Genomic DNA, 15,714 nt, shown 5'->3' on the forward strand with positions numbered 1-15,714 from the left:
TCAGGTATAGGATATACAGTAGTGGCAGCTTCCTTGAGCACTGCAAACTAGTGCACTGGAGGAGTAGTTCCTTTGAAATTCTTTGCTAACACTGGCTTTACTATTCCTGCAGTAGTACCCTTAGGTACTACTATCAGATGTACCCTGGTACAGCACTGTCTGTCCCTGCTTTATTCTGGTACTGATCACACTGTTCTTTTGCTTCTAATCAAGGAAAGGTGAGTTAGCAGAATAAAACACACTATGAAGGAACATGTAGCAGGGCAAGAACAAGGGCATAAACTGGTACCAGTATATTTAGAACAGGTATGTAACTTTGAAAATGTAGGAAAAGATGATGTTGACAAAGCTTTAGAGGGAACAAAGATAAGGAGAAAGCTCCCTATTTTTTGTTTAAAAAAATGCGTGTTACAAATCCAAATATGAAAATAACAGATGTCAAAATCCTTGCTTTCAGGCATTTGCCACACTAAAGCAAATGCTGGTATGCATTTTCAGGGTTTCAGAAGTATCTGTTATTTCTAACTCACCTAGTCATTTTATTTTTTATGAGGAATGGGCTTTTTCAAACCAAGGGATAGTTTTTCTTTCCACTCTTTTCCTCCATCTTTTCTACCCAAAAGCATGCTGGAGACCCAGTGCTTTTTCTCTGTCAGTACCTCAACAGGGTGCACATTATTTAATTTTAAATCCTGCCTAAAAATGCAGTTAAGCATGTTACTCTGAAAGATCTTATTGAATAAAATAAGTTATCTGCATAATAAGGTATTTTTACAATTAATAAAGATGAAAGTCACACTGAGAGTGAATAATCCTTGCAATTTTTCACGAAGCATTCAACATTTCTGGCTGTGTACTGAAAAACACGGAGCTCTCCCTTGCCTCCAATGAAACCTCCCATCTATTTGTGTCCTTTGTTAACTCCCAGCATATGCTGTTTTAAAAAGAGATAGCTAAGAACAATGGGGCTAAGAAGTGGAGTTTTCCTTCAATAAGAAATCACATCTTCAGCATAGCCATGAGGGAGACAGATCTACACTGTTTAAAATCCAAGCAGAATAGCTTCTTAAAGAATTTTAACCATAAAATGCTTTAAGTTAGGAAAAAAAAAAAAAAGGCAGCTGGAAGATGTTAACTTGGTTTCTAATTGAAACAATAGTGTGTTTTATTTCATGTTGGGATTTCAGCTGAGTCTTAATTAGACTTTTTAGCATGCAGTTTTCATTTAAAAATATCTTGATGACATTCTGGTCATGAAGAAGATCCTGGGAGACTTGACACCTGTTATTCCTTGGAAGAACATTCATCCAAAAAGGCAGGCAGGCAAATAATACTCCCCAACTCATAGAATAAATATTAAGTCAAAATATCCAGAGTACTCAAAAGAATAACAAAAGAGGAAAAAAAGTCTGGAAAATACTTTGTGCAGTCCAGACTTAGCGGTGATAAGCAGATAGCAATGCTCAAAACAAAAGGCAAAAGGACATGGGTTGTCTGCTATGTTGTTGAACACTAACAGAATATTTACAATGTGAATGTATAGCTGGTAAAGTCACTACTATGTTATTTCCTAAGGATATGAAGAAATTATGCTTACTTATTTTATTAAAAGCAGTTTAGACAGTTATTAAAAACAGCATTTGCAACACAATTTTCTATATAGTAAGAAGTCTGTATGCAAGACCAGCTGTTATCATGCAGATTGAAACATAGAGTCAGAAAATCTTTTTGAAACACTGAACAATGACTTCTAATAAACAGCATTGCTATGATTTATCTTGATGTAACTTCATAAAGTGGCATAAAATTAGTAAATGGTATTAAAACCTGGAGTGAATTAAAGAAAGAATACTACGTTATACTGAAGATATAATCTTTAGATTGAACTTCAGGTACTAGAACAGAATAGCATAGAACAGAACTGAACAGAACAGTTGGATGGGACCTATAATGGTCATCTAGTCCAACTGCCTGACCACTTCAGGGCTGACCAAAACTTAAAGCATATTACTAAGGGCAGTGTCCAAAAGCTTCTTAAACATTGTCAGGCATTGGATATCCATCACCTCTCCAGGAGCCCTGTTCCAGTGTTTGACCACCCTCTTGGTACAGAAACATTTCCTAATATCAAGTCTGAACCTTCCCTGATGCAGCTTTGAACCATTCACACACATCTTGTTACTGGATGCCAGGGAGAAGAGATCAGCACGTCCTCCACTTCTCCGTCTCATACTGATCAAAATAAACTCAGTTTGACTCCTGGGGTTTATTGACATGACAGCATTAATTTTCAGTGCTGATTTTTACATAAAAATAAAAAAAAAAGGATAAAGGTATGAAATAATAATATCATCAACAGAACTTGAGATGGATGGCTAAATTGCAAAGAGAAAGGGGAAATTACTTTGGTACTCTGCAGTAACTTATTTTCCTGATTTTTGGAAGGAAAGAAAGCCCCCCAATTTTCTCTCCCTTACTAAAAGACAAATAGTTTGCTGTGTAATGTATACATAGAAACAAAACCATCAACTGCAATCTGGTCAAAGTTGGCTCTATCTTTTTTTGTGAAGAAGGTCCATGAAGGCACATTGTGGGATTCTTTAATGGATCTAAGTGAGGAGGGCTTAAACTGTTATTGACTTAGCAGTTTTCTGTCACATTTTAGCTGAAGTTTATTGTCCCAAAAGTAGAATTCTCATATGAACACTCCTAGGTTGTTTCAGTACAAAGTCAGTGGAGTCAGCTTAAAGCATCTCAAAGCAAATTTGGATGACTTTACACTTATGTGAACAACTTACATAGACACTTTTAGCTTCACAGCTGTGTCAACAGAAACTGCAAGAAATAACTTCTCAACTTCTATAACTAGATGTGAAAGAAATGACCTGTGTACGCCTTCGGTCCCTCTTGGAATGATGAAAACTAAAAAGGATGTCAGACAGATTGTGGCAACATGGCTAGAAGCTCAGTCTCAGGACAAATCAATGTCTGTTAGTGGGATTTCAAGTTAGAGTCATCAGAAAGCAAAAAAAAACCCAAACCTAAAAATGAGGAGAGTTTAGATGCCTGTTCTTGTTTTGGTCACCCTGAAAAGAAAGCAAGCCAATATAAACCCCCCAAACCTGTAAGACTTTTGCATTATTTTTCTCACCACACATGAAGTCAGAGGCCTTTTGAGCCAAATTTCTGGCAAAGCTCATAGAGTCCATGTTCTTTATGGTATGCACTACCGTAGAAATGTTGTGGCAAAAACTTTCCTAGAAAATACAACCTGCTCCACAAGCAGATTCAACATTGGGAGAGAACTTGTTGCCCCTGTTGTATCCTGTTCTGTTTGAAATGTTTTCCTCTTACCTAGAGCTGCCCTTTGAATGCGCCTCTGGGTTATCTCTCCTTTTAGATGGTCTATAAAAGACACAAAATGCAAATAGTTAGAATTAAAAATGTCAAATATCAATGAAGTCATTGCTTATTTCCCACCATTTGGAAACACCTGTGCTGCTGGCAAGTTTAAGGGGATTTTTTGTGATCCACAGGACAAATAGTTTTCTGAGCTCTCTCCTTCTCACTACTGCAAGTAAGGAAGTAGGCACAAGTTGGCTTTACATAGCCTAAGATTTAACTTTATCCAGTAAGAAAGACTGAAAAAGAAGCTATTTACTGTCAAGCAGTTTCACAGGGTAATGATCTCCTGCTGCTAGATACAAAAGAAGTCCAAGTGAGGCTAGAAGACGTACAGAATTCCAAGTATTTGCTCAAACAGACTTGTAGGCCTGGCGGTGGAAATGAGCTATGAGGTCATCCAGTCCACCTCTTTGCCAGTGAAGAGTTCGTTCCCTACAGCCCATTTTTTCCTGTTCATCCATTTCAGTTTTAAATACCCCATGTGCTAGAGCTTCTGCAAGTTCTCCTATTCAACAGGACCTACTGTGTAATGTCATTGGTCTTCAATCAAATTTTTTCTTTGATTTCATTATCTCATTATTACTAGTTAGGGTCCCATGCCCCATATATTTCACCTTTACCCTTCTTTTAGTAATTTCCTCCTTGATCTATGACACTGTTCCAGTTCACCAATTATTTCAAACCATAATTAGATTACCACATGGGAAGTCATTATTCATAGATATTAATGGAACCAATGAAGGAAAAACATAACCCTAAATGTGCAATTTCAGCAGTGTATGTGTTCTGAGGGAGGATGGGATTATGCTTTCAAGTTTTCAAATTAAAACAACTTCTAAGCAGACTTGTTCATAATCTTTATTAAGTTGTATATCTGGATATCAAGGAAAGAATAAAAAATATCCATGCTGGATTCACTTTTTTCCCCAGACCTGTCATTATTGCAGATATTAGCATGCATTCTGAATTAAAAGTATCCTTTTGTTTCCAAGTGAAGACTTGTAGAGTAAGCTAACTAGAGCAAATTAAGTCATTAAAAGCTGCCAAATGTCTAACTGAAGAATGTGAAAAACCATTTAAATTCACAGGTTATTAGAATTAGACTGTTCTATGAGCACCAAAAACCCATGAAAAATTAAATTTCTTTAGGATTATATGCAATACACTGTAGTATAACAGACAAGTTATGTCGTTTTGAATATTTTTAGAAAAAAACCCCAAAACAACAAAAAACCCTACCTACTCCTTGTCTGTAAAACAGATATTATGATTCCTGTTTTTATGCACAAGAAGTTCTATTCTTTTCAATTATTTCCATTTAAACCAATGACTTCTTCTGTACTTAAAAGTATGTGTAAAATTAAGAAAAGCCTTCAGCTGCTGAGAAACAGGTTAAGCCAAAGAAGTAACATCACCTACCTCAGCTATACCAAATAAATCCTCTCTGCTGTAGTAACACTCTACCAAAAAACTTACAGTTAAGCAAGCTCCTCATTTCTGTAACTATAGACAAAACCCCCTTAATTAATAATTTTTACTAACAAAAGCTCTGTTAAATGATCAACACACACTATTCATGCTTTGAAAGCTTTTAAAGCAACTCAGTTGATGTCAATACTCAGTGAAATGTATTTAAATGTACCAGTTCCTTCCTCAGATTGCTTTTTGCTATACTGGATGTTTAGATCCTTGTATTCTATTGTACTGTATCACACAGGGTGATGTTACTCGCTTAGTATTGAGCCATAAAACAGTTATGAAATAATTTGTAGTAATCTTGAGATTCAGCTCAATGGATTACCATTACCTTAGGCTCAGAAAGACATCTATACATTATCTTCATGTAAGGGCTCAGAAACTCCCTTCCTTTACCATTGTGAGCTGCCATAGGCAATGCCACCATTATTTGAAAAAAATGGTTCTAATAGTGAGAATATGCTGTTTCTCATGAGCTAAGTGAAAATAAAGGTGACATACAAGTTCCCAAACCTTGTGTCAATACGTGGTTTTAGTGGCTTTATTTCTCTTTCTTTAATCTTGCTAGAAACAAATCATCAGCAATCCAATGTTTTGCATCTCAAGTGGCAATGTCAACCAAAAAAGCAAGCCAAACAAATCAATGAAAGTAAGATTGAACAGACAGATAACAGCTTGCAATCAGTACACATATGTGGAAGCACAAGAATATAGGGACTGGTTTTTAAATTATTATAACCAAGAGGCTTGACTTTCAGTTACCCAGAATTTACTCTCAGCACAGCTGGGATAGAGAGTACAGAGGCTGCAAAGCCTTTTTTTTTTTTTTTTTTCTTTTCTTTTTTATGGCAAGCTTTGTTAGGCCAGCCAGCAGTGTGGAACTGTCTCAAATGCTCCTCCCTCCCCTCATTCTAGCCCTCATACACTTCTGCTCCATCCGTGACATGGACCATGATGTTGTAAGAAATCTTGTGCTTCTATCTGGAAGCTTTACAAAAGAATGAGAAGTTGGAACTGGACTACCTGTAATCAGAAAGGAACCAAAGAAAACTTCTCCTTCAGCTAGAAAAATAAAAATACAGTCTCACCATTCTTATAGCAAGAGTTTTATTTTTCTTCTATGAATAGAAATAGAAAGGTGACATTTATCCAATTCACATAGTCCAAACTGCCTTTTCAGGACAACAAAAACTGAAGTTCATTTCGCAGAAAACTTCCTGAGAAGAAACTGTAATTGTATTACGGGAAAAGAAACCCAAACAGGAATTCTGGTTCAGAGAACATGATGGTATCATGAGGCACCTGACTATAAATCCATACCAAGACTTAGCCAGACATGATTTAATCTTGCAATTTGTTTTAATCCAATTTGAAATTTGACAGTTTATTTAGATTTCCTTTGGAAAAAAAATTATGGTTTTCATGTAGAAACTCTTATTTTTGATGAAACCTTAATACTTTCTGTGCATGTTTTTGATTAAAGTAATCTTGTTCTGATTTCACTACAAATACTTGTGTGGGAGAATGAATGCTTCTGACCTGCTCTACTTTTCCGCCTCTGAGAACACCATCACCCCAACGCAAGACTTGAAGTTCGTAAGTGACACAAGTAGAGGATAATTCCAGTACTTCTGCCTGCACAGACCTTCCCATATAAACAAATGGAAGATTTCAGTCTTTTGTACTGCCAGTTCTACAACCTTCATAAACACAAATATTTACCCAAAGAAATATGAAGAATCACATTCTTAGAAAAAAGCCCCCATGACTTCTGATTCCAACAGTGTAAAGCTGTGGACAAGGTAGTGCTTAAATGTGGTTTGCAGAAATTGAATTTAAGACTTGGGGAACATCTCTCAACATACGGCTAATTATGTTTTCTGAAGTTTCACCAAACAAGAAGCTAAAAATAGGTCTGCAGCTAATACCAAATAATTTTTTGCAGTGGAGTCATTCTTCATTTGGAGATAACAGTCCCAATAAAATGTTGAATGCTGCAACTCCACATGTTTTGGCAAAAAAGTAGTTTTGGGGAATTTAAGAATTCACTCAGCATGCAGCCAGCTGTCATTAAGGCTGTGATAAATCTGTTGGTTTTGGCCTGTGTTTCTGGACACATGTACCATCCTGAGGTATGGAAAAGATATGAAATGGTAACATAGAACTTCAGCTTTCTGACAGGAGACAAAAGCAAGGAGGGAAATGGAGAAGACAAACTGGAATAGAGAAACCTAATTAAGACTGATGTAAAGCAGAAGAAAGTATCCTATATACTGACTAAATATGACAGAATCCATAACTTTAATAGTATGGCTGTCCTTTAACTTCTTGTCTTTGTGTTCTTCCAGACTGTTTCAAGGAGCTGAAATAATCTGCTAATTTATTACCAAGAATGAATACTGCATATGCTTCAAGGCGATACAAAAAATAAGTATGTTCCAATTAATAAAATACTGATTTAAAAAAATGAGTGTTTTTGTTTTGTTTGAGTCCACATTACAGGTTTCAAAGCTTCTCTTATGTTTTATCAGACCTTCCATATAATACTATTATCACGTTTCAAAGACTGCTAAACTAAAGGGTGAAAATACTTGACAAGATAAGAGTACACAAACTTAACTTCCTCCCTTTGAGAATATTTGCTGTTATTGATGTGGATAGATCTTTAACTTGATGCAGGGTCTCTTCTGACTTAAATGACAAGCTGAAGCCTTCATCAATAACATCTCATTTCTTGTTATTTTTTAATATTTTTATATTATTTTACATTTTTCAAGCCTTTGTTGAGCTTAATGAGACCTTCTATCCAGGAGATCTTGAAGCCTTCACACCTAAACTGGGATGCTGTATCTCTCTCTTCATCTTTAAATCATTGGTGTTACATAAAATATCAGGCAGAGCATCCTTTTATACATCCAGGGAACCTGTAATTCCTGGAATTCACCCTCCAGGGCATTTTGGGTGCCTAATAATGCTATATGGTCCAAGTGTTAGATCTTTTTTTTTCTGCTTCTCACCCCACCAGTGAGTAGGCTGTGCTTGCACAAAAATTTGGGATGGGATACAGCTAGGACAGCTGACCCCAAATAACCAGTGTTATCATATAACACCTAATGTCATGTTTGGCATAAAAAGCTTGGGGGGATGTGAAGGAAGGGGGGGACATTGAGAGTGATAGTATTTGTCTTCCCAAGTCACTGTTAAGGAGTGATGGAGCCCAGCTTTCCTGGGGATGGCTGAAAACTGGCCTGTTGATGGGAAGTGGTGAAGGAATTCCTGGTTTTGCTTTGCTTGCGCATGCACCTTTTGCTTTACCTATTAAACTGTCTATCTCAACCCATGAGTTTTCTCACTTTTACCTTCTGATTCTCTCCCCCATCCCACTAGGGAGGAGTGAGCAAGTGGCTGTGTGGGGCTGAGCTGCTGGCCAGGACTAAACCATGACAGGAATTACTTGGGGTTATTGTTTGCAATGCAACACCCCTAGAAATGCAGTTGAACCCAGCTATCACCCAGCTATGAAGACCTACTCAAGACTCTGGATCTATTAAATTTGATTAAAAAGGTTGCGTGCATCCACTTGAGTCAGATAAGGAGTCCTGCTGAGTGAGCACAAATTAAAGCTGTATGCTCAGCAAATAATCATTGAGATAGGCCTTTAGAGACAGAGAGCAGGGTAACCACATAACTTCCATGAGCCTTGTAGAGATACATTTTTAACTGAGCTTGAGGTCAGAGTTGTAACAGTATAGAAAGATATCTAAAAGTAGGAGACATTGAACCCAAATGGAGATACTCGAATGCAGCAAGTCTCAAATGCACAATACTCAGAGACAGTTATTGGAAATCTTACCAGATGCGTTAGATATTTTGAAAATCTGGTGCAGAACATGTATAAGAACACAACCTATGACAAAAAGTATCTAGTAAGAAAAGTCATGGAATAATAAAAAAAATAATTCTGTTCTAACTCAAAATCCTGCAGCACTAAGAGCAGACAAACAGTTCAGCCTTTCTCTGACCCAGAAAAATATTTGGGCCAAATTCTGACTCTTCTTTGCAACCTTTGTCCTTCTCCAATGGCAAAAACATGTCAGACGGCTCTATTAGGACAATGTGCAGAGGCAAAGTAGTCTGCACTAGTAACCTGGCTCAACAGTATTTCTGATGCAAATGCTTTATTTTGGGATACATGGTTGGCCAAATTCTCGTGTAATCTGACAAGTCCTAACTCTCAGAAAGCCGTCAGAGGCATCAGGAGAGAAAAACCACTGCTGCAGCACTCAGAGCCTCCTGACTATAGCACACGCATTTTTCAAGGTATGAAATACAGCCCTCATCAGCGTTAAAAAAATATTAATGACAATACTTGAGGTAAGATATTGTAAAGTATAACCTGCTGCAGCAGATTTCTGCCTTTTGTTCACTGAAGAAACATCTGCAGTGGGTTAAGATTTTACTGGCTCTCCTTTCTCCTTTTTCCTCTCTCTTCCCTCCTTTGCAAGGTTTGCTGTCCAAGGTTACTGCCCCCACAGAGAGTGGGTAGAAGCAAATGTCTGCCTGCATTCTGGCTACTCCAGCACAGTTTGGCATCTCAGCACAAACATATTGGCAATTTAAGCTGTGACACTATCATCAAGTCAACTGGAATGTCTGAAATACTAGCAAACACTCTTTTGCCAGCTGTGCTGGGAAGAAAGGATTAAAAACCGTAACTGCCAGCAAAGAGATGGGGCAGACCACTGGGAGCAAGCAAGGTAGTTGGTGGTATTTCATAGAACTGATCAGTCGAAGACTTCAGGAAAGATGACAAGTTCAGAATCGGGAGAACAACCGTGACTTCCACACCAAATCCATAGTTGCAAACCAGAGCCTAAACTCAGCCCACAAACAAACACACTTGAAAATACACAATTTCCCCAACATACTCTCGTTCTTTGAAGTTTAAATATCCCAGATTCAAATGCGTATGTTTTATTGTGATGTAGGATACTGCACATTTTGAGATTACTATTTAAAACATCTGACCAGGGCATGTTCCTGTCCTTGCCACACTCAGCTGAGACAATAATTGTTTTTATTGATGCATTTAATACCTTCAAGCCTGATCAAATTTACAGACACAAAGCTTATGAGACAGTCAGTCTCTGACACTCATTGCTATAGGACGACACTGTATTTGGCTTCACTGATTATTCCTTGAGGTACTCAATATGTAGTCCTCTAAAATCTGTCCTATTTCTATACTCCATACTAAGTCTCCTCCTCATTTCCTATATGCTTTCATTAGTTTGGGCCAGATTACATCATACCTTTTTTCTCAGAAGATGATTACTTACACTTTCTGATTGATCGGCATTCCTCTAAGTGTTCATTGTTTGGCCTGCATTTGCACAGCATCCTTTATCCCACTTTTTTTCTTTTCTTTTCTTTTTTTTTTTTCCCTCCTACTAGCCTTTCATACGTTTTGGCTGTTACAGAAAAAAATGCTTTGATACGGCCATAGAGCAAAACTGTAGAGAAACTGAATTAATTCTTCTGGTGACAGCACTCTGGACTTCTTCCTTCCTCTAAGTACAGACACTAATTGGCTGCATAGGCTGTAATTGTTGAGGTGTTCCCCAAGGTCCCATTCATCCAGATGAGGGAAATGCTAGCATGTATCATAGCTCCCACTCACCCAAAGGCACAGGATTCCTTTCCATAGAAAGTAGAGTATAGGAAGTGGCTAGTGCACATAAATTCCTAACATTCCACATACAGAACACTGGGATATCTAGGATAACCAGCAGTAGGCACTAAGGGCTCTGGACTGCAGTTCAACATCTTGAAACTGTAACTCAGAACCTGGATGCTTTCTGAATTTAGAAACAAATGCTCAGAAATTTATTCTATCATCCTAAAGTTGGCTGTCACTACCCAGCCGTTTTATTTTTAAGTTGAACTCAGTGCTGCCCGGGCAGTTTTAGTCGAGCATGGATGTTTAGCAGCAAGCACACTCCAAGAGACTTCAGCAGGACACATCATTTCTGGATTCTCAATGGGCATGAGACAGGCAGCTCAGTCAATAAAGTGGTGTTTCTGTATGCACTAGCAAAGACAGTTTGTTGTATTTCAGTATTTTTAATTGGGTTTTGTTTTGGGGTTTTTGTTGTTTTTTGGTGGTTTTTTTTTTTTTTTCTTTTAGATAGCTCTCCTGAATTTAGATGCTTGAATTTCATTTAAGCTATACCTTAGATGCCAGAGTGCTCCTTTAGGTATTGTCCAAAGTTAACAAATACTCTGTGTATCTATCTTCTTTTCATATGCTGGAAAAGAGACAGAAATGATGCACATCTGGAAACTGTTACTCTGTTGTTTATCACATCTATTTGTTCATGAATTAATTATTAAGCTGGCCCAAAAAGCATGGCTGAAAAGCAATGCCATATGCATAAGGAATCTGTGAATTTAGTGCTCTGGATGCTCACATTTTAGCGCTCTGAATGCTCACATGACTAAATGCAGCTTACCTCTTGATTATTTCTGAGAAATTAATGTGAAAAGAAAGAATATGGAAAATTAAGTCAGAGGAACAGCTTTGTATACAGCTCCCCTCTCTCTCTCTCTCTTTTAAAGTCTAAATTTAAGAAGCTTAAAAAATAAATAAAAGGCCTTAAAGCATGAATAGACAAAGTCAAAGGCAAACAGTGTTACCCCCAAGTTCTTCTGGTAATAATACACTGGCCTCAGTTAATATTTTAAACAGAGAATGAATATATTCAAATATAAGATGGACACAATTATTTTCTGTTGTAATACTGCCTTCATGGCTTCACAGTTTCTATGCAACAATTTGATGTTCAGTTTCATTTTTGGTCAAGGCTGTCCCATAGAAAATTAAATATAGAGTTCTAGGCTTCACTATATACTTCAGTTTCAGAACTATCTTACTCAAGAAATTGCCCTGGAATTGAGCTCATATTGCTGTGCACCTTCTGGTCAGATGAGACATACCTAGATTGATGTTAGGAATCTGATAGACATGGCACAAAACTAAAACCCAAATAACTTAAGAACAAAATATGGTGCTGGAGCTGCTTAGATATGCTGCCTACTATGTTTTGAGGGCATGTCAAGGTTTCAGAGTGATGGAAACAAGGTCAGAGTGAGAATGGGTGTATGACTTATTTTTTTCATGCTCATTTCCTTATAATACCAAACCTTTGAGAAATGGCTTTCTGAGTGTTAGACATATATTAGCATCCCAGTAAAATCTGAAATAGTGTCCTATAAATATATAGTATACATTTACTGTTGTGGATAATCTCAAGTCTGCTTCTTGAATGGCTCAGCAATGTAAAACACAACCTGATTCTATATAACTGGTATAATGATGTTATCAGCTCTGAACAGACATCTTCCCTCAGCCTTAAATAAAATGCACGAGAATATCTTTGTAATAGCTATTCTCTGTTGATTGCACTCCTGAAACATTCACAACCAGCTGTGGTGCCGTCCATAGTCCCACATGATTTAGGAACTAATTTGATTAGAAAAAAATAACTATTGTGCTTTAGTAGATGTAAGTATGCCTATACTGCAAGTCTGCATGAATGCTGTCCAGATGTGTAAATGAACCACAAGATCCTATGAAAAACAAAGTTCTATTTTTGTGCTTATGAAGGGTTATCATTCTTTGACAATGCTACTCTGAATAAGCTAAGGTCTATTCCTCTGGAGTTTGGAGGTTTGATTCTTCACTCATAAAATCTCCGGACATCCAGTACTAAAGACAGACATGATCAAGGAAAACTTTTTTACAAAAGACTGTAGGATTTAAAAGAACTCCCTTTAATACCACATTAATGATCATCTAGCATCTTTTCTTTAAAAGAGCAAATTTAATAGACTGACTTAGAGCGTATTAGCCTAATAAAACAGCAAAATGCAGTGTAGCAATCCAGCAATGACTAACTGTTTTCAGCCTGCAGACAGCCTACAAGTAGAAAATCTGTTACTGAGAGGTACTTTTCCAAGTTTATAGTCATGGCAGTTCACAGCTTGATTAAATCCAATGAGCTTCATCCATTTGCTTTAGTTACTCTAGTGAAAGCCTTAAGTAAAAAGTTTGTTCCTTGGTTTCTTCCTGAGCATAACTTTCCCCCCCGAAAATAATTCTTTTTCTAAAGAACAGAACATAATCTGTAATAATTAGAAAATGAAAATATTTCCTACACATGGAGATTCCAACACAGATCCAAAGAAAACATTAACATCTTAGGCCTGGAGTGACTGTTACACTAATAAGGTTCCTCTGTTTAAAGAATAGCACATCAGGGGAGCATAACAAAGCTTTTCAAATGAATTCATTCAGTTTGGTATTTTCTGAATAAGTCATTTGACAGATCGTGTTTTCTCATTCTAAGGACCCATTCAGCCTATGCACTGTCACCCATGGGCATTGCCTATTGTTTGAAAGTAAAAACAAACATATGTAAGCTACTCTGAAACAATGGACAATATTTAGCATTGGCATAAACATATGCATTGCCCCCTGAAGCCAAAAGACTTGTACCTTCCAAAATAAGTTTCCTGAGTGCTGCTGCAAAGATGATTTTATATTATTGAAGATGGTATCCTCTTCTTATAGGGAGAAGCAGAAAAAGGAGAAAGGCTGCCAGAAAGCTGCTGGGGTTGCCTGGTTCTCTTGCTCGTCTCATCTCTAACAGAGCAGGGAAGACAAATCCTGCATGAACCAAGGACTGACAAAGACATAGCAATGACATCTTCCCTTCTGTCTTCTTTGACAATTGCGCATGACCTGCACTGGAGCAGTAGCAGAACAGGCATCTGTTACAGCTGCCATCAATCTAGGTGTACCTCTGAAGTGAGACAAGAGTTAGACTTATAATGTTTACATTGCCTACAGCAAGTGTAGCAAAGATGGATTGTCTCTCCTGATTTCAGAAAAGCACAGTAATGCTATTATAATAGAGTTTATATTCTTGTCTGATTTTCCTCCTTGTTTGCACATCTCAGGACCCATTCAGCTAAAAGTATTACTTTATTATTCACTGCTTAATCATAAAGTGTTAAGAACTATACTAAGCAAATGTAACTGCACTACTCAAACACAAAGTAAGCCCTTCTCGCAGTGCGGTGACTTCTGAGCTTCTAAGCAAAAATTCATGTAAATCAAAAATACGATTTGTTGATTACAAACAAGGCAGTTAATTGATTACTCTGACTCACTATGAACACTGTGAAGAAACAAAAAATTCACTAACATGAACCTTTCACTGCTAGCAAGATGAAAAAACATATTCCTGTCACTCTCCCCTTTATATTACAAGCCAACTGGCTGCTCCTAGAACAAGAAAACAGAATGTGGAAACTTTCATCACAGTGCTGAGTCTGCCCCAAGATGGTAGCAACCGGTTACCATTTTGTAGCTATCTGCCAGGCCTGTGTGAAACGCAAGAAGTCTCTTCTGCATTACAGCACTTGGAGAGAGATCTTATGAGAGACGCTGTGAGAAATCACAGCATTTTTATATTGTGCTCTACAGATCCCTGGCTAAACTGAGCCCTAGAAATCGTGCCTGAAGTGAGCTGGGCATCGGTAGAAAAAGAACCTTAACAGTCAGGATGAAAGTAAGTCGTATTTCATCATGAAAAGAAGTAAGTTAAAATGGAAGAGGCTGTAACCAAACAAAAATAAGATGTAGCACCCTGCAAAGCAAAGTAAATCACATTTCTAACAAAGGACAAAGTGCAGATGGTGACAAGGTGGTTAAGAAAATGAAATCTGCAGAAACTCAGCTGTTTTTCTGTTTTCAGTTCCACGCTTCCAAAAATCAAAATGTAACATTTAAAAAATAGATTCCGAAACTGCAGTCATAATGGCATGAAGATTAGATATTTATCCAAACCAAACACACATAGGAACTATGTTGTTTCAGTGTTAAGTTGCAAAACAGTTGGGCCAAGAAATTAAGGAGAAAGAATCTGAAGACTGTGTCAGCCATGCTGAATGGCTTCAGCTTTAACAGCTACTGCTATTTTTGGTGGACACATAAAGACGCCTCGTTTATTACAAAACTGCTTTGAAACTGACCTGGAGATCAGAAACAGATTGGGGCTTCTAGGCACTGGGCCATATTGAATAACATCCCAGCTGGGAAATTACATCTGGGGACTGTTTGTCCCCATGGCCTGTTTTCTCTTCTGTTTCTCTCACAGATGGCTGCAGGTTTTGTGAGCTAATGTGCCTTGTTATATTAGTCCTAAGAGATATCCTTCAGGAGTAAACAGCATAGTTACACACCCGAGATTAAGTATCGTAGAAATACTACTCATGTTCCTTTTCCTGACAGCACTGTTGTGTCCTGAGACCGAGACTGACTCTCTGTTAAGTGGCAGAGGACATCTGCAATATGCAGGCAGCTTCCCAGGAGAGAAGAAATCAGTGGAGACTATGTGTATTGAGGCTTTATTTTTATATATATCCCAGTGCTGGAACAGAAGTGGTGAAGCAGCAGACAGGCAATCTCTTCTTTTTCAGAGAACTTCCAGTCTACACTGATGTGTACTTGCCAAATTTCCCACTTCTCATGGTAAACTACCATTTCAGCTTGTTCTAGATTGCTGATTTGGCTTTCATCTGCAACTTCTCAGGTATTGAGCAGACCAGCTAGGGTAGCAGCTGCCAGGCAGCCAGAAACCCTGTACCCATAAATCATTGTACGTGGAGAATGCAGACAGAGTGACACTGGGCAGGCTTTGCAGAAGTCATCAGGACACACACAGCACTTTTGGCATCTAGAGAATGTGCTGGATGGGTTGCACAGCA

At 37.8% G+C, this 15,714-nt stretch overlaps 1 protein-coding gene across 1 annotated transcript in view; it reads right to left on the reverse strand.

Annotated features, from left to right (window-relative positions):
• The window catches only part of KIF6 (kinesin family member 6), a 157,520-nt gene that overhangs the window by 26,482 nt on the left and 115,324 nt on the right, over positions 1–15,714 (reverse strand). The window contains exon 15 of the mRNA XM_080407896.1: positions 3,355–3,405. Within this exon, the coding sequence (XP_080264022.1) occupies positions 3,355–3,405 (51 nt within the window). The remainder of the gene's footprint in view (positions 1–3,354; positions 3,406–15,714) is intronic.

The sequence above is a fragment of the Falco punctatus genome (assembly GCF_963210335.1).
Source record: "Falco punctatus genome assembly, chromosome: 12".
Taxonomy (NCBI): domain Eukaryota; kingdom Metazoa; phylum Chordata; class Aves; order Falconiformes; family Falconidae; genus Falco; species Falco punctatus.